This window comes from Onychostoma macrolepis, chromosome 17 (assembly GCF_012432095.1).
Source record: "Onychostoma macrolepis isolate SWU-2019 chromosome 17, ASM1243209v1, whole genome shotgun sequence".
Lineage (NCBI taxonomy): Eukaryota > Metazoa > Chordata > Actinopteri > Cypriniformes > Cyprinidae > Onychostoma > Onychostoma macrolepis.
Genome location: NC_081171.1, coordinates 13066821 through 13091581, shown reverse-complemented (window position 1 = coordinate 13091581; position 24761 = coordinate 13066821). Strand labels below are relative to the sequence as shown.

Sequence of the window (24761 nt, the reverse complement as noted above, 5' to 3'; positions counted from 1 at the left end):
AGTCTACCTGAGCCAAAACAAACCTGGTCAGAGAGAAAGACAGCTTATTGCTTGCTGGAGACAAAATGGAGAAGATACAGAGAGGTCTGCAATTTAAAAAAAAAAAAAAAAAAAAAAAACAGAACATGGAAAATATATTTAAATAATTGTTATTGCCATTTTTAATACACTTTAAAGTTTTTTTGTTTTTTTTTTGTGGCTAAAATGAAATAAATTACTATTAAAAAAAAATTATATTTTAAAACATTCAACTACTTAAAAACTAGAAAATTGATTGTAACTTGCTTTCTTCACTAAATTGTACCTAAAACCTCAGATTACACACATGGTGTTTGATCCCTGACCTTTGACCTCTTGCATTAGTGAACAGGTGGAGCTCATCCAGATTGGGAGAAAGGCTTCAGTGGACCGTCTAAAGAATGGTGTTTCTCAACTGAAGTTAAAGGTCAGTGAGTAAACCTGGAGAGCTGAGCTGAACTTACTCAAGGATCTGTCCATCAAATAGTTTAACACTCAGAAAAAAAAGACATAACTTAAGTTGTTTATAAAGTGCACATCAGACTGAACAAGCTGTTTTTAGGAACTTGAGAAGCCCAGATTTTTACTTTGTAAAAAGTACTTTGTTTACTGAAGGTTGTTATGGTGCACATATACTGTAGGCAGATTTGGATACATTATAAATATGTGCATTACAAATCCCCACAAATTAGTCACCAGTCTAACTTTATTCCGCAACATTGCGTGGCCTTTTCTAGTAACTTGTACTGTCTATAAGAAGAACAGAGACAGTTTCCACTGAAAATACCATTATGAGTCAGAACATGGTTACTTTCAGATGCTTTGTGGTTATGCAGGAGTTGAGAGATTTTAGAGATGTTTTAATGTCACTAATCAAATAAGCAAATTTGTAATATTAATCATGTGAACCACTTTTGTACGGATCATCAGAGGATCTTGCTTCCACTGAAGCGCAAGATCCTCTTTGGATCATCCTCAAATCATGCTGGAGAATATGATCATTAGGTCAGGTGTCATACAAACTTGTGGAGGTCATGCAGCTCAAGTATTGCTGTCATTAAAGCAAAAGGGGGACAAAATACATACTGACATTCTGAAATTCATGTTAACAGTAATGTTAACTAAATTTCTGTCATTCAAAATGTTATGCTGATAATGTCATTGGAGGGGGACTTAAAGTAATGAAATTGAAAGTAATGAAAGGGGAAAAAACAGAAAATCACTGTAAATTAGTGGTTTTCAACATTTTTGACTCCAAGATCCACCTCCAAGACAATATTCAAAGTCCCTTCAATCTAAGCTGACATGCATTTCTGTTGTAATAATTAAACTAACAAATGTTATGTCAATTTAATTTGGTACATTTTTTTTTTTAAATTGTAATTTTATTAACATAGCTAAATATTTTAAAGATTTATGTTTGGCTCTGGACATTTGCTGAGATTCCGTAGTTGAGAACTACTGCTCTAAATTATAATTCTTAAAGGGATTGTTCACCCAAAAATGAAAATTCTGTCATGAATTACTTACCCTCATGTCGTTTCAAACCCGTTAGACCTTCATTCATAGCACAAATCAAGATATTTTTGATACTTTCTGACTCTGCATAGACAGCAACGAAACTACCACATTCAAGTCCCAGAAAGGTAGTAAAGAAGACATCGATATTATAGTTCATGTGACATCAGTGGTTCAACCGTAATTTTATAAAGCTATGAGAATACTTTGTGTGTGTAAAGAAAACAAAAAATAACAAAAATGACTTTATTCAACAATTCTTCTCTCCTTTGTCAGTTTTTGATGTATGATCATGAGAGTGCCACGACTGCTGACAGCCGGCATTCTGACGTAGAACCCAGATGTGCTGCTGCTTGTTTACAAGCAGAGGAATGGACACACATGAGAACGTGTGTCTAAGTCTGACATGGAAGAGAAGAAATTGTTGAATAAAATAAGTATTCTCGTAGCTTCATAAAATTACGGTTGAACCACTGATGACTATTTTAACAATGTCCTTACTATCTTTCTGGGCCTTTAACGTGTCAGTTGTGTTGCTGTCTATGCAGGATCAGAGAGCTCTCGGATTTCATCAAAAATATCTTCATTTGTGTTCCAAAGATGAACGAAGGTCTCACATGTTTGGAATGACATGAGGGTGAGTAATTAATAACAGAATTCTCATTTATGGTTGAACTAACCCTTGAAACCCATGAAACTCTAAACCATTTTTTTTTTTAGATATTTATGCATTGCACATTACTGAAAACAATGTCACATCACATATTATTTTGACCATGCGTTGTTCTGATTTTAAAATCAAAACTGCATTTAAGTCTGAATCAAAATTGTACAAGAGTTGTACAGAGAACAGTACAAAAATCTAACATTTAATTAGATTTTCTTCCAAAACAGGCTCGGCAGAACTCCTTAGAGGAGCAAAGGAAGTCGTCTCACTCTCAGAACTCATCTCACAGTGCAGCCAATCAGGGGATGGACAGCCTGAGACAGAATTCCAAAGTAACCATTCCCAAACCGTTTCGCATGATGCTTCGTGAAGAGGATCGCAAACGGCGCAATGTGAAAACCCGCTCTGAGATGGAGCTAGAAAATGAGAGACTGAAGAAAGAACTGGACGAGCTAAAAGAATGTAGCAAGAAGTTTCGCGCTAAACCAGCCCCCGCCTCCACTTATTTGCTCTTCTATGACATTATCAATAAGCACCCAAATAAGCTCCAGCGGCAAAAAAATCAAATCAACCAAACGGATCACCATGGAAACCACCACAAACAAGGCACACAACACCAATCCCCAACTCTTCCACAACAGCCATTTAGCTTCATTGAAAGAGAGCGAAAGAAAAGAGAAAAAAAACTAGCGGATGAGCTAAACAACCTGACTCCCAAAGCAGAACGAAGGGTGTTCAAAGCCAGACCCGTACCGAGGTCTCTATATAGGCCCAGCTCACCAACCTGCCAGATATATGAGGCAGTTAATCTGAATCACAGAGGCTCAGCACTGCCTCCTAGCATTCTGGATGACACACTGCAGGAGGGAGAGGAAGCCGAGAATGAGTATGAGTATGAGTATGAATTTTCAAGGCCACAGAGCACAGATATATCACGCTGCAGCAACAACCTCAGGAAATGGAGGAACAAGGCTGCACTGCAGGTGGAAGAAGAGATGGAGAGAAAGAGGAACAGAGAAAGAGACAGAGACTGGTCCTACTTTCATCCCCTACGCAGGACCAGTCTCTGCCACAGCCAAGAACCCCTGAACACCTGCAAGAGTGACTACATCAGCGTTTAAAAACTGACACAGATAGAATAAACCACAGCCTACAATACAAAATTTATCATCAGTACTATAACTCTATAACTACATGGTGTGATAGAACTTGTTAGATATTGTTTTGATTTTTCATTGTGTTACTTTGGAGAAAAAAAAAAAAATGTAAACAATAAACTCATAATCCGATTATTTAATAGTCTCTATTACATATCTTGTCTTGACTGAACGTGTTTTTAGCTGGATTTTAAATGATTGCATCAAATAACTGAAATTACTTAGTGTCAAGTTCATTACTTTGTTAGTAATGCTTTTTTTTATTGTTCCCTTTGTTAAGTTAAATATATTATCATGTCAGTTTTAAAGTGAGAACACTTAAAAGGAATAGTTCACTCTAAAATGCATTTCTGTCATAATTTCCTCACTGTCATGTTGTTTCTAACCTGTGATGACTTCAGTTCTTCTATAGAACATGGACATGCATTACCATGCTGGTCATTCTAGTGCATTGCAATTGAAGCCTTTAATCTTTAAAAAAAAAAAAAAAAAAAAAAAAGCATCAATAAAGTATCATAAAAAGTGTCCCAAATGACTCCTCATATGACTCCTTAGTGAGAAACAGACTAAGATTTAAGTAATTTACTTTCAGTAATTTTCAGTTAACTGTGGTGATAATGAAGTCAAAACAATTCATACATAAATTGAACACTTTGCCTCATGAACTCTAATTATGTCCTATGGATGGATGCCAATATTTTAAGTGAGTAAAAACTTAAATGTTTGTCTGTTACTCATATAAAGCTATTGTATGACTTCAAAGGTTCTATGTACAACTTTTATGATAATTTGACAATGCTTTCAAACCTTGAATGCTTCTTTACCCATACATTACAAAAATTAAAAAGACCATTTGGCCAATACCCTTTCAAAGGTTACTAATCTCTACACTTTATCTACTAATATGTACTTGAAAGTACTAATATGTACCTTTAAGGTATTCATATGTACCATTCAGGGGTAAATAAGGTATAAAGATGTGCCTTTTAGCTTTTGTACCTTAGGATGCAGCAGTTTTTTGCACTTTTAGGTGAACTATGCCTTAACTATGATTCATACAGGATAACTTTAACTCTCCACCTCCCTCATTCACTCACACACACACACACACACACACACACAAGTACAGTCTTTAGTCTATATCCTCAGGCCTCAGTCCACACTTCCTGAGTGTACGTCTGACGTATGGAATGGCATCCTGCAGAAACCACTCTCTCCTGTACAAAACCAGCATCACATCCAATAACAGACTGTGCTCCCTCCTCCTGCAGAAACAACACAGAATTAACTACATAAACTCTGACAGTCAAATATAACTCCTATAAACTCATATTCAGAAGATACATCCACATGTTTGTTTGATCAAAAGGCGCTCACAACTGCTTGTAGAGGTTTTGGGGTTTATACAGAGGCTGTTCACAGTTGCTGTTGTTTGTGGTTTCAGACTTCTCTGTAAACTCCTCCTCAGGATGCTGAAACTCTTCATACTGACTAAAGCAGCATTCACTTCCTGCTGGCATGCAAAAAACAACATTATTAACATTAAAAGGTTACCTGCAGCCTGAAAACACTAAATAATGAATAAGGCTGATGTAGCTGTTTTTTTCAAATGATATAAAGGAGAATATATGGATCTTTTGCCTTGTGTGACACCTGCAGGACACTGCTGAGACACATGCTGTGAGACGACAATCATCTCGGTGTTCGTTGTGACTGCGTGTGTGTGTGAAGTGTTTGTGTCTGGACTGCTGGATTCTGTAAAGGGTGCCGAGTTGATCTCCCTCAAAAATGACTTGAGTTTCTGTCTCAAACCAGCATTTTCCAAGCACACCTGCAGAGGCAGCATGCATGCACATACAAAACATTCATCTTTTGTTTATTTGTGTAATTATTGCCTTTTAACAAAAATAAATTGAATGAATACATTTATTATATACACTACCATTCAAAAGTTCAGGGTCAGTAAAACATTTTCTTTAATTAATACTGGAAAAGAAATTTAATATGGTTTCCAAAAAAATAAACAAAATTAAGCAGCACAACTCTTATTAAGAAACCACAACTAGATCCTAGTGAACCGGCAAATTACAGACCCATTTCAAATCTTCCGTTTATGTCAAAAATTTTAGAAAAAAGTTGTGTCTGCTTAATTGTGCTCCTTCTTGCAAAAAAATTATCTCTGTGAAGAATTTCATTCAGGTTTCAGGCCCCATCACAGCACAGAAACTGCACTTGTTAAAATTACAAATGACTTGCTTCTTGCGTCAGACCAAGGCTGCATCTCATTGCTAGTTTTACTTGATCTTAGTGCTGCGTTTGACACTATAGATCATGACATACTCATAGATCGATTACAAAACTATACGGGTATTCAAGGGCAGGCTTTAAAATGGTTTAGATCCTACCTGTCAGATCGCCACCACTTTGTTTATTTAAACGGGGAGTCATTTCAATTATCACCAGTAAAGTATGGAGTACCACAAGGATTTGTCCTAGGTCCTCTGCTATTTTCAATATACATGTTGCCCCTTGGTAATATTATTAGAAAATACGGGATTAGTTTTCATTGTCATGCTGATGATACTCAACTATGTATCTCAACAAGACCAGATGAAACTTCTAAATTATCAAAGCTAACGTCTCGGTTACGTATGTAACCCTCGTTCCCTGAAGGAGGGAACGGAGACGTCACGTCGGGTGACCGACGAATTGGGATCTCGCTTAGAGAGACCAATCCACTTCGAGTGTAACTAAACGAGCCAATGCACACTGGCATGCGATTATTGCATCCAGCTGCCACTGATCACAGTGTGAGTATAAGTAGGCAGCAGGTGCAGCGCATATTCAGGTTTTCGCTGAGGAGCCAAGCCGGTGACCCGGCCTCTCAGCGGTGGTACAGCAGCCGTGGCGACGGGACGTGACGTCTCCGTTCCCTCCTTCAGGGAACGAGGGTTACATACGTAACCGAGACGTTCCCTTTCAGTCGGGCACTCCGAGTCACGTCGGGTGACCGACGAATTGGGATCCCTACCAAAGGGCCACGGATACTGCCCCTTCCAGTGTCTTGTGGAAGCCTCCTGCGCCCCTACTTTTTGGCGTAGGTTAGGGCTCACCACAAGAGGACCAGCTACTGTTGCTATGGCACTACCCACTCAGTAAGACTGGATAACACTGGGAAAATGTACCCGTTCCACTTGGAACAAGACGCTGCGGAAGCCCAACCTTCCCGAAGGAGGTTCAGAAGCACTTACACATATAACAACCGTTTAGGTGAATATGGAAGATTAGAGGTGACTGTAGCCTCTTGGGTGATGGCAGGAAGTCTGCCGGGGAAACACGGGCTCTGAGGCTATACCGTGGTTTTACACATATGGGATCCAATTAGGTCTCTACATATGGAACCCAGCCCTCTACCGGTTCTCACGGATTCATTGAGTGAGGGCCTGGCACCAGACGTTCCGCCACGTCTGGCTACCGAGGGGACGAAGGAGCTCGACAGGGTCTACCAACGGACTCTCTGGAGCAGTTTTAACAAGCCGACCCGAAACCGGGGCCTCTCAGTGCTTCTACCCGTTTGAGGTGAGAACAGAGGAGGAAACCGGTTCCACACGGAGGCTATAGAATCTAGCGAATGTGTTAGGGGTCGCCCAGCCTGCAGCTCTACAAATGTCTGCCAGTGAGGCGCCACGAGCCAGCGCCCAGGAGGATGCAACACCTCTAGTAGAGTGAGCTTTCAACCTGAACGGGCAGGGCACACCCTGTGCCTGATAAGCCAGGGTGATGGCGTCCACTATCCAGTGGGCCATCCTCTGCTTAGAGACGGCATTCCCCTTCTGCCGGCCTCCGTGACAAACAAAGAGCTGGTCTGAGGTCCTGAAGCTTTGCGTCCTGTCAACGTAGCATCTCAATGCCCGGACTGGACAAAGCAAAGCTAGTGCTGGGTCTGCCTCCTCCGAGGGCAGCGCTTTCAGGCTCACCACCTGGTCCCTGAAGGGACCTTGGGCACATAGCCAGGCCGGGGCCTCAGGGTTACCTGGGCGTCCGCTGGCCCAAACTCTAGGCACGAATCGTCGACCGAAAATGCATGCAGGTCCCCTACCCTCTTGATGGAGGCCAATGCAAGCAGGAGCAGAGTCTTCATTGAAAGAAACTTCAGCTCGACTGTTTGCAAAGGCTCGAATGGGCCCTGCTGTAGTGCTCTGAATACTAGAGACAGATCCCAAGAGGGTATAGAGGGGGGCCGTGGGGGATTTAACCTTCTCGCCCCCCTAAGGAACCTGATGACCAAGTCATGCTTCCCCACCGACTTCCCTTCCACAGGGTCGTGGTTGGCAGCTAGCGCAGCCACATAGACTTTAAGGGTGGAGGGAGACAGCCTTCGCTCCAACCCTTGCTGCAAGAAGGACAGCACGACTCTGATCGGGCACTTCCGGGGGTCTTCTTGGTGAGAAGAACACCATTCGACTAACAGGTTCCACTTCAAGGCGTAAGCATGTCTTGTAGACAGTGCTCTCGCCGAAGTGATGGTGTCAACTACCTCCTGGGGTAGGTCACCTAGAACCTCCACGTCCCGTCCAGGGATCAGACATGAAGTTTCCAGAGGTCTGGACGCGGGTGCCATAAAGTCAGTAGATCCTTCCTCAGAGGAATCTGCCAAGGAGGGGCTGTCACGAGGAGCATCAGTTCCGGGAACCAAGTCCGAGTGGGCCAGTATGGCACCACGAGCAGGACCTGCTCCTCGTCCTCCCTGATCTTGCACAGCGCTGCTTTGCTGGAGGCTGCTGCGTTAGCTGCGCGGGAGCGGGGGCAGCAGCAGGGGGCCGCCCTCGGCGACGAGTAGACCGAGGTACTGCCGCCGGCGGCCGGGTGGAGGCAGCAGCTGCACGCCGGGGCAGGATGTGCCTGATGGCCTCAGTCTGCTTCTGTGCAGCGGAGAACTGCTGGGCGAAATTCTCCACTGCGTCGCCGAAAAGGCTGGTCTGGGACACAGGGGCATTCAAGAACCGCAACTTGTCAGACTCCCTCATGTCGGCCAGACACAGCCAGAGATGGCGTTCCTGGACCACCATGGTGGACATCGCACGGCCCAGAGACCGCGCAGTGACCTTCGTCGCTCGTAGCGCGAGGTCAGTAGCGGTACGAAGCTCTTTGAGAACTTCTGGATCGTGCCCACCCTCGTGCAGGTCCTTCAGTGCCTTGGCCTGATGAACCTGCAACAACGCCATAGCGTGTAGGGCGGAAGCAGCTTCCCCGCAGGCCGCATAGGCACTGCCGGTCAGGGCCGACGAGTACCTACAGGCCCGGGAGGGGAGTGACAGATTTCCACGCCAGGTGGCAGCGGTATATCAAGGGTGGTGAGGGAGGAAGAGCCACTGGGGCGGTTTCGGGCAGTGAAAGGTGCCGTCCATGACCCAGTGAGCTCATCATGCACTTCCGAGAAGAAAGGTACCGGGGTGGGGCCCTGAGAACCAGCGCGAGCCACCCCGAGAAACCAATCGTCCAACCTTGAGGGTTCGGGATGCGGTGGAGGTTTCCACTCGAGCCCGACCCTCTCGGTGGCCCGGGCAAGCATAGCCACCATTTCTGGATCCGAATCCGGCATCGCTGGCCGCCCAGAAGGTGGCAGCGGTGCCGAATCATCATCCCCAGAAAGGTCTGGCTCACCCTCCGATGCAGCGATCGACATCCGATCGTCGGGGGGAGCACCAAAGGATACAGGTGGTACCCCACGAGAAGGTCCAGCCTGTTCCCTCGGCAGCTCCACAGGCTGCAAAGTGCCAGTGGAAGGAGGATCCCTCGGAGGTTGGTTCCTCGGAAGGGAATTCCTCACCGTCACTGTAAGACCAGTCCGGCTACTGCCAGAAGTAGCGCCCCCCCGGGGGCCGCCAGGGGGAGCCCTAGATCTAGGCAGAGGCACGGGCACTCCGCCCCTTTGCAGGAAACGGAGTCTGGTCCGCAACTCCGCGGCGGTCATTTTCCCGCAATGGGAGCATGACTCGTCCACGAAAGCCACCTCAGCGTGCTTTATGCCCAGACACGTGAGGCAGCGATCGTGACCATCACCCGGTGCCAGGTAACGACCGCATCCAGAAACGCACGGGTGGAAGGGCATCTTTAAAAAGACGCGTCTTTAAAAAGACGTTCCACCCGTGAATGCTCTTTTAGGGAAATTACTCTTTTAGAGAAATTACTCTTTTAGTGTGCTGAAGCGCACAGGGGAGATGGCCGCGTGCAACACAATCAGAGGTAGTGCAATCCGATGTGTGCAATCCACTCGAAAGAAAGGAAGGAAGGAACCACCGCCGCTGAAGCGCCGTGACACCAGCACGAGAGTTCTCCCGAGAGCGTGCTTGACTCGCAGACACCGTAGTCGAAAGGCTACTTATCAGGAGCAGAACGACAAACCGCTCGGCTCCAAAGCGAAAAGCTGAATATGCGCTGCACCTGCTGCCTACTTATACTCACACTGTGATCAGCGGCAGCTGGATGCAATAATCGCATGCCAATGTGCATTGGCTCGTTTAGTTACACTCGAAGTGGATTGGTCTCTCTAAGCGAGATCCCAATTCGTCGGTCACCCGACGTGACTCGGAGTGACCGACTGAAAGGGAACAGAGTGTGTTAAAAATGTAAAAGTGACCAATAATTTTCTCCTATTAAATTCAGATAAGACAGAGATATTACTTATTAGACCAAAAAACAGTACACAGAATCTCTTGGATTACAATTTGCAACTAGACGGTTACTTCCTCTACAGTAAAAAGTCTGGGTGTTATATTAGACAGGAACTTGTCTTTTGAAAATCATATTTCCAATGTTACAAAAACAGCATTCTTCCATCTTAGAAACATTGCCAAGCTACGAAACATGTTACCTGTTTCCGATGCAGAAAAGCTAATTCATGACCTCTAGACTGGACTATTGTAATGCACTGCTAACTGGTTGTCCTGCATCTTCAATAAACAAGCTACAGGTAGTACAAAATGCAGTGGCTAGAGTCCTTACCAGGTCAAGAAAATATGATCATATTACCCCAATTTTATCTGTACTGGCTCCCTATTAAGTTTCGTATCAGTTACAAAATATTATTACTTGCCTATAAGGCCCTAAATTGTTTAGCTCCTGCGTACCTAACCAGTCTTCTACCACGCTACAATCCAACCCGCTCCCTAAGGTCGCAAAACTCTGGACTTTTGGTAATACCTAGGATAGCAAAGTCCACTAAAGGAGGTAGAGCTTTTTCACATTTTCCCAAAAGCTGGAATAGCTTTCCTGATAACGTACAGGGTTCAGACACACTCTCTCTGTTTAAATCTAGATTAAAGACACATCTCTTCAGCCAAGCATTCACATAATGCATCATATATAATCTTATACTGCAGTTATATCTGCTCAAATGCACATTATTATTCTTTAGCTTGGGTTGAACAAATCATTTTTGCTTGAATGGAACAGCAGCTACGCTAATTATGTCTCCATTTGTTTCTCTGTTTATCCCGTAGTAACTAGGAATTACAGAAGCTTCAGTCTGGATCCAACCCTTAAATGATCTGAGATGACCAAACACCTGAGAAGAGATGATGCCAACCCCTCAGAGGATGCCAACCCTCAGACAATATACAGAATTACAAAATTTTGCCATAAATTAAATATATTAAATTTCTACAATATATAAATATATTGTAGAGACGTAATTTCCTGTACAGCTGCTTTGTAACGATTTGTATCATAAAAAGCGCTATACAAATAAACCTGAATTGAATTGTTTTCAACATTGATAATGATAATAAATGTTTGAGCACCAATTCAGCATATTATACTGATTTCTGATAGATCATGTGAGAATTAAAAGACTGGAGTAATGGCTGCTGAAAATGTAGCTTGGCCATCACTGGAATAAATTACATTTTAAAATACATATTTCACAATATTACTATTTTTACTGTATTGTTTGTCAAATAAATGCAGACTTGGTGAGCATAAGAGATTTCTTTCAAAAACAAACTAATCCTACAAACTTCAAACTTTTGATTGCTAGTATATGTCTTAGGTTACCTTTTCATTGGAACTTTTTGTGTCCTCTAAGTGTGACATCAGTTCAGCCTGTAAAACGAAATGAAACTGCAGTTCATATAATCTACCAATTACCAAAAGGGTAACACACATCTAATTTCATTCTCTAGTTGTTAAGGTGTGGTGTTTTTTCAACATTGAAATACTTTATTCCATGCCTTAATATCCAGAGACAATTAGAAATAAGTAATGTGTAAGTTGATTTCCCCAAAAAGTGTATAAATAATACTGAGCTTTGTTTGAGCCTCCCAATGACACAATATAACAACATTGGCTCAACCTATTGTGTGAGTTTTGGAGCAGAACTATCTGTTTGACTAATCAGTGCCACACAGGGGGAGTATTTATGAAACTGTCTGAAGATATATTACTATTTTAGCAGTTTTTCTTGGTAATGGTAGCAGCACAGAAATTACACACTTCTTTTAAGATTTGGTACTGGTGTATTGTTTCCAAGTTATCTGTAGAAAGATCTGAAACATGACCTTATGAAAAAGTCTAAAATAATAGATAAAATAATAATAAAAATAATTGAATAATACTTTAAAATAATAAGGACAGAATAAAATATGAAACCTTTTCAGTCTCAAGCTGGCTGATGGTAAGAGACACACTCTCTCGAAATCTTTTGAGCTCTTCTCTGCTGGTCTGTAGTTCTGCCAACAAGCTCTCCTACCATACAAACAGCACAATAATAACATGTTCATATAATCAAACAGATGTTCTAAAACTCAACATTGGCAAGCTGTGTGTGATTTGTACCCGCTGGATGTTATGGGTTGATTCAAGCTGGCTGTTTCTCTCTCTGGTGCTGTTGAGCTGTGTGAGCAGTTTCTGGACGTCCTGGGTCAGTCTCTCTCTCTCAGAGTCCAGCGTTTGTGTCAGCATTTCCTCTCTCTTACGACATGAGCTCAGCTCTGATCTCAGCTCCTCTGCTTCTGTTTGCAAACACACCTGAAGGACACACCTTTTTCAACACACAAAACTCTTACACATACAATTTGCATTTAAAGCTGAGGGTTGGGGTTGGAAATGGCACACAGACTATCGTAAATGGTCAAATGTACTTTTTTGATCAAAATGACCATCTTTCCAAAATATTAATGTAAAAACATTAATGAATGTTTACCTTTATATTTGATTCCACTTTTAGATAACTGAATAACTTCAAACACTATTTGCTTAATTAATATATTTTTTGTTCTATTACTGTTTGTTTTTTTATTTTATTATAGACTGTTTCTATGTTTATTTAATAATCATGCAATAAATTGATCAACAGTGACATTTATAATGTAACAGAAGTTTTCTATTTCAAATAAATGCTGTTCTGTTGAACTGCTGATCAAAGAATCCCGATGGAAAAAAAATAGTTTCCACAAAAATATTAAGCAGCACAACTGTTAGAACATCAATAATAATACATGTTTCTTAAGCATCAAATCAGCATATCAGAATTATTTCTGAAGGATCATGTGACACTAAAGACTGGAGTAATGGCTGCTGAAAATTCATCTTCGTCATCAAAGGAATAAAAACTGCTCTTACTGTATTTTTGATCAAATAAATGCAACCTTAGTAAGGTTAGTGAGTCTATTTAAAATAGATAACTCCAGAGTTGTTCCTCTATAGGAACAAAGTGACATATTGTGATATAATCCAGTGCATTACTGGTACCTCTGCAGTCTTTAATATTCCAATATCTGCAGATGTGCCGCTTGTAGATTCTTCATTTCCTCTGGTCTTTTCCCTGCTCAATCCCTCTTGTCTCTCCTGTGTTGCTCTTGTTCTCAACTCATTCTCCAGTTCTGCTACTTTTTGACTCAGAGAATCTTTGTCTCTCCTAGCCTGAACAATAATCTTGTCATATTCCTCTCGGATCTTTCGTTCCCGGGAACAGTTAGGACACTCCACAGTTGCTGAGGGAGCTGAAAAAGGTTCAAGAGAGGATGTAGAGAGCCGCTCTACAGAACGGCGCTGTAAAGCTGAAAACTCTGATCCCTTTCCAGTTCTTTCTCTCCCTCCAGCATCATGGAGAACCGCCCCAGACAAGGAACGGGGCAGGGAGCGAGTCCTACCTGCAAAGCAGTTAAAAGTTCTTCTTTTGTGTTTAAAGTCATCACTGATTTTATTTGAAAATGCAGCTTGTTACCATCAGCTCTGTTTTTCTCATCTCCAGGTCGAGATCCGCGGCTGTAATGCCCAGGTGGTTCGGTTTGGCCTGGTTTCTCCAGCTGGGGGAGAAAAGTTCTGAGCTCCAGCCCATCTCCACAGTGACCTGAGCTGAGTTTATGTTCAGAGGGACTGACTGAACTCAAAAGATTGGGAAGCAAGCATGTCTGCGACTGAAAATACAGCAAATGAAACACCGAATATGAAGATACCAGATCATACTGTCTGTTTTTTTGGATCATAAGAAAAATGCAGTGAATGATAAAAAGTTAATTTAAAAGTTAATGTCAAAAGCAAGACATTTTTAAAACAAAGGTCTAGAGTACCATCTTTCTATCAAACCTGTTTCATTGCATGCAGTTCTGTCATCTGACATTTAACTAAAAATGTCTATAGTTAGAACAGAAGTTTGTCAAATTTGTAAAAAGTCATTGTTTACAAATTTCTCATTTTTAGCATCATATCTGATAACAGCAATTACTGTGAAGCTATACAGGGCATCAGTTACTGACTTTTAAAATTAAATATTTAATCTTAAACAATAACCAATAATACTGAAAAATATTACTAATAGGTACATAATAACATAATAATTTTTACTGCTTTGTATACTTAATTATAATTATATTAACAATCATTTAGTAAATTGACCGCCAAACCTATAGAAAGTATACATCACAGTTGTGACTCATTCAAATGGCTAACTTGAGTGAGTTTGAGACTGCTTTTTGAATCTTTTTACTGACTTGTTATAAGGAAGTATCTCATAAGAGAAGCCAAAGTGAATATCATAACTTGTGTTGTTTATGCATATGGATGCACAATACAGCTTTCCCAACTAAATTTTAAATAAAAAATATTCTCACACATTTGATCTTTTCTCATATTTGCAGCTGTTTTAGTTGTAATATGGGGCTCTGCTATGTAACTTTAAAGGGTTTGACATTTTATATGCTGTTTATAAAGGAACTTTTCAGCTATCTGACCCCAGGCTTGTTTCATGGGAATTTTATGGTATTTGTATCTCAGTTAAAATGTACACAAAAACTGAATGTCCCAATAAAACATTGTATATTGTATATTCAGATTAACACTGTCCTCCTCTGGCTCAGAGTGTTCTGACGATGTTCTCTCTCAGTATACTGTAACTTTAGAAACAGGCCACTAGAGGCAAAACTATTCAAATGAAGAGTCAAACTGATGAGCACAATAAAAGTTGCCCCTTTCATCTTTACGACTCACTCAGCTGCAAAAGGGCACTTGATATACAAACACATTCAGGGTTTAAAGTGAAGCTATAAATTATGTCTATGTGAATATGTGCTGTGTATGTGTGTGGGTTTAAATCTCACCTTTCTGTCAGATCCGACCGGTGGTAAAATCTGCTGTCTGTTCAGATGATTAATGTCCTTCTTCCCATTCAAATATACACATGAATAGAATATTTTTGTGAGATTACGTAATTTATGAATGAGCTGATTTTATAAAACAGTTAGATAAGAGTGGCATGAGTAAAACTTCACCAGTATTGTGCATCTGGGTATGATATGCAAGTGTAGTCATTGGGAAAAAAATCACTTATATTTAAAGGAATAGTTCACCCAAAATTGAAAATTTGTTGAAAATGTCCTCACCCTCAGGCCATCCAAGATTGGAGATTTGGAGAAATTTTGCATTACGTTACTTATTCACCAATGGATCCACTGCAGTGAATGGGTGCCGTCAGAATGAGAGTCCAAACAGCTGATAAAAACATCACAATAATCCACAAGTAATCCACATGACTCCAGTCCATCAATAATAAAGATTATCAGTTGTTTGAACTCTCATGCTGACAGCACCATTCAAAGCAGAGGATCCATTAGTGAGCAAGTGACGCAAAACTAAATTTCTCCAAATCTGCACAGATGACAAAACAAACTTATCTACATCTTGAATGGCCTGAGTGTGAGTAAATTTTCAGCAAATTTAAAGTGAAAAAAGGGTTTAAACTGTTAGCAAACATTAGTACGAAGACAAATATTATAGGATAGTAATTTATTGTGGTGTTTTTCAATTAAGGTGAGTTGCATGTAGGAATGTGATGCATCTGGGAAGACTGTATGCGCATTTGTTGAAGTGTTTTGTACATTCTGAATGTATGTGTTTTCAGAATGAAAATGCTCCTGGGAAGAGTGTGTATACCTGTTCAGGTGTGTAATGTAACTGAGATGTGTATATGGGTCGTGAAGGAACAGCCATGGCTCTGGAGGCAAACTGTAGAGAGCTGAGAGTTTCAGATATTAAAGATGATTGAGAAGACACCGTGACCACTAAACACGTCCGGCAGTTCCCTCCCAAACTAAACCAGATAACAAAATAAACATCAAACTCAGAAACAAATGTTGAAGAAAGTGGAGAAATAATGATGCCGATGTTGATGATGCTCACCAGTCCCTAAGTGCTCGGGTTAGTTTGGATTCTCTGTATGGGACATGCTGGGACCCCGCAGAGCTGAGGGCAAAAATCACCTAAAAGGAAAGAAAGGATTGAGATTTTCTGTACTTTTCATTTTAATACTTTTTATAGTATTATATACATAATACCAGGACAGGTATCAAAACATTTTTTAATGTAATTTATTTTCAAAATGACCCTCATATTATGGAATTTTTTCTTCAAACATAGTGAGAAAACTCATAACAGGGAAGAAGAGGCCTCCACATTATCTAAATATAAATAATCAAATACAAAAAATCATTTGCTGTGTTAATGTGACATGACATCTTCCCTTCCCTAAATGGAAAGCTATGTAATTGTACAGATAATTTCCTGTGTCTAATTTCCTGCATATGCAGCCAACACATTGATATGATTAAGATAGGGCTCTTAGACTGATAAATAATCACTGGAGTACGTCTTGAGATACTCAAAACAAACTCTGCTCTTCAAAAATGCCGTTAGACTGACCGGGACAACAGTGATAATAGATAAAGCATGTTCTTTTTTTGCTGACATGTTTTGAGGTATTACTAACATTTCCGAATATGGTGAGGGAGCGTTTCAGCATCTTGGTCTCTTGTGGGTTTGTATTTGTGGCATTGAAAGTTCTCTTAATGTCAGTAACCACAGAACTACGAAACTGGGGGTAGAGAAAGAAAGTTAACATTAAAACTGAAACTCTATTATTTGTAACCCAAACCTTTGTATTAAAAGTATATAACAACACTGTATATTCTGTTGAATGTCTTGACCATTTGTTGCAGGTAATCAACAGTACTAATATTCAGAAAATGATGACACATGATTTCTTTTTAGTTAATATTGAACAAATTTACGCTTTAGATAGATACAGTTACTTTGTCAGCTTATTTATGCTCCGACAACAAAAACTGTTACACACAAAGCCATGTTTGTTGTGCCTCTCTGAGCAACACGTGGAAGACAGTGTTTTATTACACTACAACTGAATCAACCATTTTGAACGAATCATTTGAATGAATGAAATTCAAAGACTTAATCGTAAAGGCACAACACCAGTTTCATTCCTGGATGAATCAGTGTGTTTGATGGAATCAATTGAGTCAATAATTCAAAGACTTTATCGTTAAGGCAGTCGTTTGAATCAGCGTGTGGCATTTGTGTTTGAACGAATTAGATGAATCATTCATAAAGACGGTCAATCATTCATAATGACTCATTCATAAAGACGAACACTTGTCGCCACCGACTGGCGCATTGATGTTTTTTCTTTAGCATTAAAAACATTACACATTAAAAACAAATTAAAAAACTTGGAAACTTGTCTCATGGTTAAAAATAGTAGTCAGTATTTTAGAATAATCATAATATTTTACTATTATAATAGGTCAATCAATAGGGGTCAATCAATTTCTAACTAAAATATCATGATCTGACAGAAACATTTCAGAGTAACATAAACTTACTTGTCCTGAGCTTGCCAAATCCACCTAACAAAAAGCAAAAATCATGCAAGTTTCATAAATCTTTATTGATTCACAAGTATGGTGCTCACTACAAGTATGCCAAGAATGTGTACTTCACACAGAGAATACCTAATATTTCAGTTATGCCAAAAGGAGTCTCCGATGCTATCATCTTACCAGAGTCAGTTTGCTGGCTGTCAAAACTCCCTCTGCAACCATTAAGCACAAACACACACAAAGGGAGGTAGTTAATCAGATTTATATTAATAGAACATAATTACACCGCGACACTGTGAGTTTGCAACACACCACTGCGGGGGGTACAAGGAAACCCTGTGGGAGGCTCTGGTATGTTCATATCTCCCTACAATAACAATCAGACTGCAGGCAGAGGTTCCTAGAGCTGACTAATGCGTAGGGGGTTGACTGAGGGGAGCTATTGACCGACAAATGGACTGAGTTACCTATTAAAAACAAGTAAAAATGTTACAGAATGTAAGTGTAACTCTCCTAAAACATCTTTAGTATGAAGAATTAATTTTATTAATCTAATAAGATAATAAAAACATGGCAATATACATAATTCAGGGAAACTTTAGAAAGACATATATGTTTAGGAAACATGAAAAAACCTACCAGCGGACTGGAGCATTGTGTTAATGACCACAATGTTGAATACCATATGGGATCGGCTGGGAAAATCTCCCTTTGAAATCCCTGAAGAATATCAGAAAGGTATGACAAATGAATCTGATTTAATAAAGCAAGCTGAGATCACTCTGATCATCATTCTTCAAATGAAATAGTGTTTGCTCATCAGATCAGATTGAGTTACTGGCTCTTACCTGTGTGTCTGAGGGCGGAGCCACGGCGATGCACCTGTAGCAAATCCTGGGCGGAGTTCACTTCCACCTCCGTCAACCCATCGAGACGCACCACCTCCTCACAATCACGCACCCAGACCACCTCACTCCCTTTTGGATCCTGAACATATGTAAAAGCATCTGAACACTTTCCTCTATCTTAGACTTCATATATTCCAAGCTTTTTTAAAACAATGAGACAGTTTACTGGTTTACAAACCAAAAGTTTGGGGTCGGTCCACTTTTTTTTTGTTTTGTTTAAATATTCAGCAAGGATGCATTAAATTAATAAAAACTGACAGTAAAGACTTTCACTTTGTTGCAAAATCAGCAATTATTTGACATTTATTTAGTTAAAATAAATGGTTATTTTTTGTCAAAGAATCTTGATTTAAAAAAATAAATAAATAAAGAGTTTCCACAAAAGTATTACGCAGCACTGCATATTAAGCGGAAGTTTTCAACTGCATTTTAGAATGATTTCTGAAGGATCATGTGACATTGATGTCTGGAGTAATGGCTGCTGGTTTGCGGTCACAGGAATAAATTACATTTTAAAATATTATATTATATTATATAATATTATTTCGCAATATTAACGTTTTTATTTTTTATTAAGACTTCATTCAAAAACATTAAAATGTTGTAATAAGAATCAAGCTTAACGGCAATGAGGCTTAATATTTCATCCCTGTTACTTTACAAATACTTACCAATAGGTCATAAATCTTTTCATTGAAAATGTGGTAGAACGAGACTCTGATTTTGCAGTAAGATGCCTTTGGGCTGGATTTTTCAAATTAAGGATTGTTCTAGTATACTTATGTACAGGTCCTATTATGTGTAATCTGGTGAGTATGACGCTATGAATGAGGAGTGGAAAGTTACTGCAATATACAGTATGTGTTATACAGTGAGTCACTCTTATCTACAATAGAACACGACTTTCTAAAACCAACAGCCTGAAGGTTTGATACAGGCGAAGATGTCCTCAGCAGCGCGGCTGATGATGCCTCTATGTTTAGCTGACACGCTGCATCCCTGCATGGTATGAGTTTTACCGCTGCCCGTAGAGCCATAGACAATTACACAGCCATTATAACCCTGCATTAGATACTCGACCAGAGACTGGCACAAAAAGAAAGACAGAGATAGATTAGTATCTCAAATTACAAATAAAATATATTAAGGACTAGTATTAAACATGCTAAGAACATTCTTTGAACCTTTGTTGTAGACTCATAAACATCCCTCTGTGATGCCTCCTCATTTAAGACTGCATCAAGGTCTATAATATGAGGCTTGTGACTCTGGAGAAGGACAAAAATATTGTGAAAACACCTTCATCTTGACTTTATAGCATACTTTGGCTTGACTTGAATCATTTCATTCTGTTTTTTGCAAAAGAGCATGATGAATCTACTTAAGTGAGATCTTTGATCTCATTCGAATCAACACTCACCCTTCCAGTGTCAACAACTACTCTGTTGAGATGTGTCACTTTGATGGAGGCTCTGGGTTCATCTAAAGAGACAGAATGTTCTGGTCTGTTCACTACGGAATTGAAAAATTTGGGTTAAAGAGCTTCAGGATGTTTGCAGAAAACAAGATTAGAACAATGGAACGAGGTATACAAAGAAATAAAATAATCATGCAAACTTCAGTAAACGTTGTGCAGACCCATATACATTGTGTGAGAGCATGTGTGTAAGACCTGTGTGTGAGTGTGTGTTCTCACGGGCACACAGACGGACGACCACTCTGAAACTCCTCTCTGTGTTCAGGCGTTTTGCTGCAGACATCCTCTTCAAACTTTGGCTTCTTGCCCAGTGGCTAAATGTTGTAGACAAAGACAGAGATATAGATGCATGATTATAATCATAAACAACAATTTAAACATTAAATTAAAGAATAATGTAGCTTGATTTTTAGCCAAATATGATCAAATTAATAACTAGTACCAGTTTTTCAGTAGGGCAGAGACAAGTCATCAAAAAGTGGAACAGCAGTTTTATAGAAAATATAATACAAGAACTCCAAAAACGTTTATCACATTGTAGAATACTGTATGTGTAAACGTGTATGTGTAAATATAACATATAACATTAATTCTAATATTAATGTTGTTCGAATTTACATGTAGTTTTACAGGAATAAATGTTAAACTTAGTTTTTATATTAATATTATTATTATTATTAGCATATATTATTATTATTGCTGTTAAATGCAGTAAAGCTGTAATTGTCAGAAATTACCATAAAATACTGAGACAACGATTTTGGTAAATAAGGACTAATCCATATAATCCATAGCCAATACATAGTCGATGCACCACGGTAACACCTATGACTTTTAAATAATACAATAAACATAAAACGTTAACTCAACAGCATAAAGTGTACCATAAACACCACAATGTACACGTAGAAACCAGATGAAACTATAAAAAAAAAAACATACACTAAACCAGTTGGCCTACGCAAACTGTGCCTGTTTATAACATTATGTACTGAAATTAATAACAAAACTATTTGATATTAATTAAAATGACACAGGCCTAAATATAAATTTAGTTCGCTTATAAATTTGATCCTATAGTTGATGCGCTTCAAATCGTCAAATAAAAAAACACAATGTGAGATAAGATAATTTGTGGAGAGACCTACCTCTGTCCAACTGCTTCAGCTGTTTCTTTATGAAATCAAGCTACAGTCTAGTCTCTCCAGAGCACATTACTCCTGGAATAACAACCTTGGAATCCAATTCCAGATAGCCAGCCTGTCTCTGTAGAGCTGCAAATATCACACTTGGAGTGTTGCTGACATGTTTTTGTTTGAATATTTTGAAAGCTCCTGTTGTTCATCACTCCTCACCTCAGGGCGCGCAGATGAGCGCGTTGTCTCGCGCACTGTTTAATTGGCGTTCATGTGATCCACGCGCGCGCAGGGAGGTGAGTGAACGCTTCACTCGGACTGTGACTGTGTGCTGAAAATGGGAAAAAAATTTTAACCAATAATTCAACCCCCCCCAGAAAAAACCGGGAAATTATCTTCAGATTTAGACTTAAATGTTATTTCATTACATTCAAACTTAAGCAATAAACTATATCTTACTAAAACACATCTTGAACCAGTATAAAATGGTATTCTTGCTGGTTTAAGTTTGTCTCACAAACAATTTTCCGAGCTCATCTGAAAACTGTCCAAGAACCCTTATAAAACCAGCAAAATGAAGAGTTAAAATCAGAAAATCATTTTAGGGTGGTTTAAGATGATCTGTCCTTGTTTGCCGTTTTGCAGACTTTTGACTTTTAAATAAGCTTTGCTTTTTAAATAACCAGCATGGTCATATTTGTATATTGATACAGGGTTGTATTTCCAACCATGCCACTCTCTTTTACACCCAGACGTTGCCAGAGCACCAGTCTGGAATGCTTGTGTGTGACAACTTATGGCTGTTCCTCTTGACCCCCTGTACTTCTCCTCCAGCAGTGTCCTTTACTCCTTTACAAGGTGCTTGGAGGAGGAATGTGTGTCATAAAATGGGATGTTTAAGCTTCTGATGCACAAATGCAACATAGGAGTCACACATATCCCAGGGGAGGACGAGGTCAAAGGATGGACTTTTTTATATTACCCTAAAATACATTATGTCAATATACTGTCAGAAATATTGCACAATTTGAACCAACATAACTGAATAATCAAGATGTACTATATGCACAATGAGAGCAAAGAACCACTTCTCATTGTATAGCATTGTATTTCATACTGTACCAGGGATTGTGAGTGAAACAAAGAGAGAGAGAGAGAGAGAGAGAGGAGTGATGGAACCACAGCTCAGTGCTGCCATTGCCAGCTGTGTCAGTGTCAAAGGGCACAGATTCCTGATGCTCTGTATCTCGGTGTCTTACAGTCTAGTTTAACTGTGTCACTTCACCTGACATTTATCCTTTCTCTAGAACTAGCTACAGTGGGTAAAATGTAATCTATTACCATTTCATAAAGGCATATGCAGGGGCGCGTTGAGGTGGGGGGGTTAGGAAAAAGCCAAAAGGCCTGCAACGCGATCACAGGGGGGCCGAGTCAATGTGTTCAGGGGGCCCTGAAACCATAGCGGCACCCCTGGGTATAATAATTATTATTGTTGGAGATAAATATAATCCAATTTACCTCTACTTTTAAAATTCCTATCCTTTATTAAGTGGTTCTTAATATCATTTAAAATTAGACAAAACAAGAATTAAAATAAACTATAATTACTAAAAATAATTTTGCTACTAAAATAGAGAAAATAGGAGAATTAATGTAAATTTTTACGCAATTTTTATAATGAATATACATTTTTCTAATTATTCCAAGCTCAAAAAATATTTTATCGGGTAGAATTTGCAAGTTAAAAAAATAAAAAGTCCTTATCCTTAAACCTTAATTCATTACTCATTAAATCACACATGACTGGAAAAATGTAAATTCATTGGTTAAAAAGAATGGGAACCCTAAAGTACATTCGACTCGTAAAACTTCAGGAATTCTGAAATGCAATTAATGTGTTGTTACTAGACAATGGCGCCTTGGGCCTTGGAATCAAAAAGGTTGAAAACATGCAACTCCTGCACTTAATAGTGCAAATCACATCTATAGATGGCAGTATAGGCTTTACAACACTATGAACACCAGACAGTACAGGTTGTGACCCACATTGCGAAAGAAGACTCATTTATCTCTTTCTGTTTGTATGATTATATAACATTCATGTAAATTACATTATGTAAAACATGCCCCTTTTTCTGGACTACTAAATAAAATTTCACTCGATTAATATAGTGCTGCAGATGTTATTAATATTATGCTTTTTCTTTTGTATTTTTAATGGACATCAAAATTTAGACAGTATATACAAAAATACTCCACATATTTTAAATTCTAAAATGTATACTTTCAGAAGTAAATTGTTAAATACCTGTTTAAATGAATAGGGGTGGACTGGATTGACCCTTGAACAGCATTTCTGGAAGAGGTTCCACTGGAACCCACCGGACGGGATTCCAGTTGTAAAGTGGGTCAGGGGGAGAGATAGCTCATCTTTCCACAGGAGTGAATTTTACTGCAGGCACCTAACGTGTCACACAAGCTCACAGGAAATAGATTATTACCAATTACAACACAGGGCCAGTTTAAAACTTCAAACCCAAAGTTTTAGAATTTTCTGAGTTCTAGAACTTCAGTGGAGTCCGGGGGGCTTCAGAATGTCATTTGGGTGTTTTCTGAAAAGTTCTAGACTCAAACACATTCCCTGGGCATTCCAGAGACTTTGTTGAATCAGATCTCCAGAGCTGTGCTGGATGTGGCACTGGCAAACACAAACAGCAGCGATGCATTCAAATGACTGTCACAACATGTCAAATGAGGCCTGCATCTGCATACGGAGCACTCGTGAGAACACAAAAAGAGATGCGTTTCTTGGGATGTGCATATTAGAGTAGAACTATTCAAGGAAAATGCACCGGAGGAGAAACTCAACACTACTCTTCCGTGCCAGTCACGTCGCTCTCAAGATCTATTCAGACAGCAGGATACTGTTAGAGCTCAGTGGATGACGGGTTTCGCTTTAACCAAGGCCTTGGAGGAGCATTAGTGCGGAAATGGATCTCAGCTGCTAAGATCAAGCAGGTGGAGGGTAGAATTCGTGAAGATCAGCTGCTTCGTGATTCCAGCTGCTTGTTTTTGAGCTGGTGTGGTATACAACATCCTCTTTACCAACCTAAGGTGGTGCTGGACTTAAAGGGATAGTTCACTCAAACTTTAAAATTCAACTGTCATCATTTACTCAGCCTCATGTCATTCCAAACACGTATGACTTTTATTTTGTGGAACTGTGTTGTTATTTACTGAAATAATTGAAAAATGCTTGTGAAATCTATATAGAAATAGAAATAAAATGACAGGAGGACAAAATTAATACAATTCAAATGAATAAAAGTTAATTTAAAATATTAATATATAATACCATATTAAAAAAATAAAATAACACCAGTAGATATTATGTAAAGTGCCAGAGTCCAAACAAGACCCCAACTGACTTTAATTGTATAGACAAAATATATTTTTGTGTGTTCTGCAGAAGAAAGTAAACGTGAGGGTGAGTAAGGGAAGTCGTGGCCTGATGGTTAGGGAGTCGGACTCTGCCGCAGCATAAATGGCTGCCCACTATTCCGGGTGTGTGTTCACTTTGGCTGGGTTAAATGCAGAGCACAAATTCCGATTATGGGTCACCATACTTGGCCACATGTCACTTCACTTTCACTAAATGACAATTTTCATTTTTGGGTGAACTATCCCTGTACTTCTAGTCTCTAATTACGAA

The 24761-nt window shown here is 39.6% G+C and overlaps 2 protein-coding genes across 9 annotated transcripts; one reads left to right on the top strand and one right to left on the bottom strand.

The window, feature by feature from the left end:
* Positions 1–181: 181 nt before the first annotated feature.
* Positions 182–3870, top strand: LOC131522867 (protein FAM161A-like). Of its 4 annotated transcripts, none has more exons than XM_058748701.1 (3): positions 182–445; positions 2085–2173; positions 2431–3870. In XM_058748701.1, exons 2-3 carry the CDS (start codon positions 2168–2170, stop codon positions 3322–3324), a joined length of 900 nt encoding a protein of 299 aa, XP_058604684.1. In that variant the 5' UTR covers positions 182–445; positions 2085–2167; the 3' UTR covers positions 3325–3870. The 4 variants fall into 4 exon arrangements, with proteins under 4 accessions (XP_058604684.1, XP_058604687.1, XP_058604685.1 ...); XM_058748704.1 differs by having other exon boundaries at positions 190–445; positions 2414–3870; XM_058748702.1 differs by lacking the exon at positions 2085–2173 and having other exon boundaries at positions 191–445.
* si:ch211-63b16.4 (uncharacterized) lies at positions 3531–21332 on the bottom strand. 5 transcript variants are annotated; one of them, XM_058748694.1, is made up of 21 exons: positions 21062–21330; positions 20133–20227; positions 19857–19948; positions 19621–19704; positions 19354–19522; positions 18377–18515; positions 18168–18248; positions 17709–17740; positions 17532–17555; positions 16622–16726; positions 16036–16115; positions 15790–15946; positions 14958–15014; positions 13586–13778; positions 13111–13511; positions 12196–12387; positions 12010–12105; positions 11416–11463; positions 5002–5191; positions 4738–4870; positions 3531–4625 (listed from the first exon to the last, which is right to left on the bottom strand). In XM_058748694.1, the coding sequence occupies exons 5-21, from the start codon at positions 19471–19473 to the stop codon at positions 4493–4495; spliced, it is 2181 nt and encodes a 726-aa protein (XP_058604677.1). In that variant the 5' UTR covers positions 19474–19522; positions 19621–19704; positions 19857–19948; positions 20133–20227; positions 21062–21330; the 3' UTR covers positions 3531–4492. The 5 variants fall into 5 exon arrangements, with proteins under 5 accessions (XP_058604677.1, XP_058604675.1, XP_058604676.1 ...); XM_058748692.1 differs by having other exon boundaries at positions 3532–4625; positions 14958–15017; positions 19857–19918; positions 20109–20227; positions 21062–21329; XM_058748693.1 differs by having other exon boundaries at positions 3532–4625; positions 14958–15017; positions 19857–19918; positions 21062–21329.
* Positions 21333–24761: the final 3429 nt, after the last annotated feature.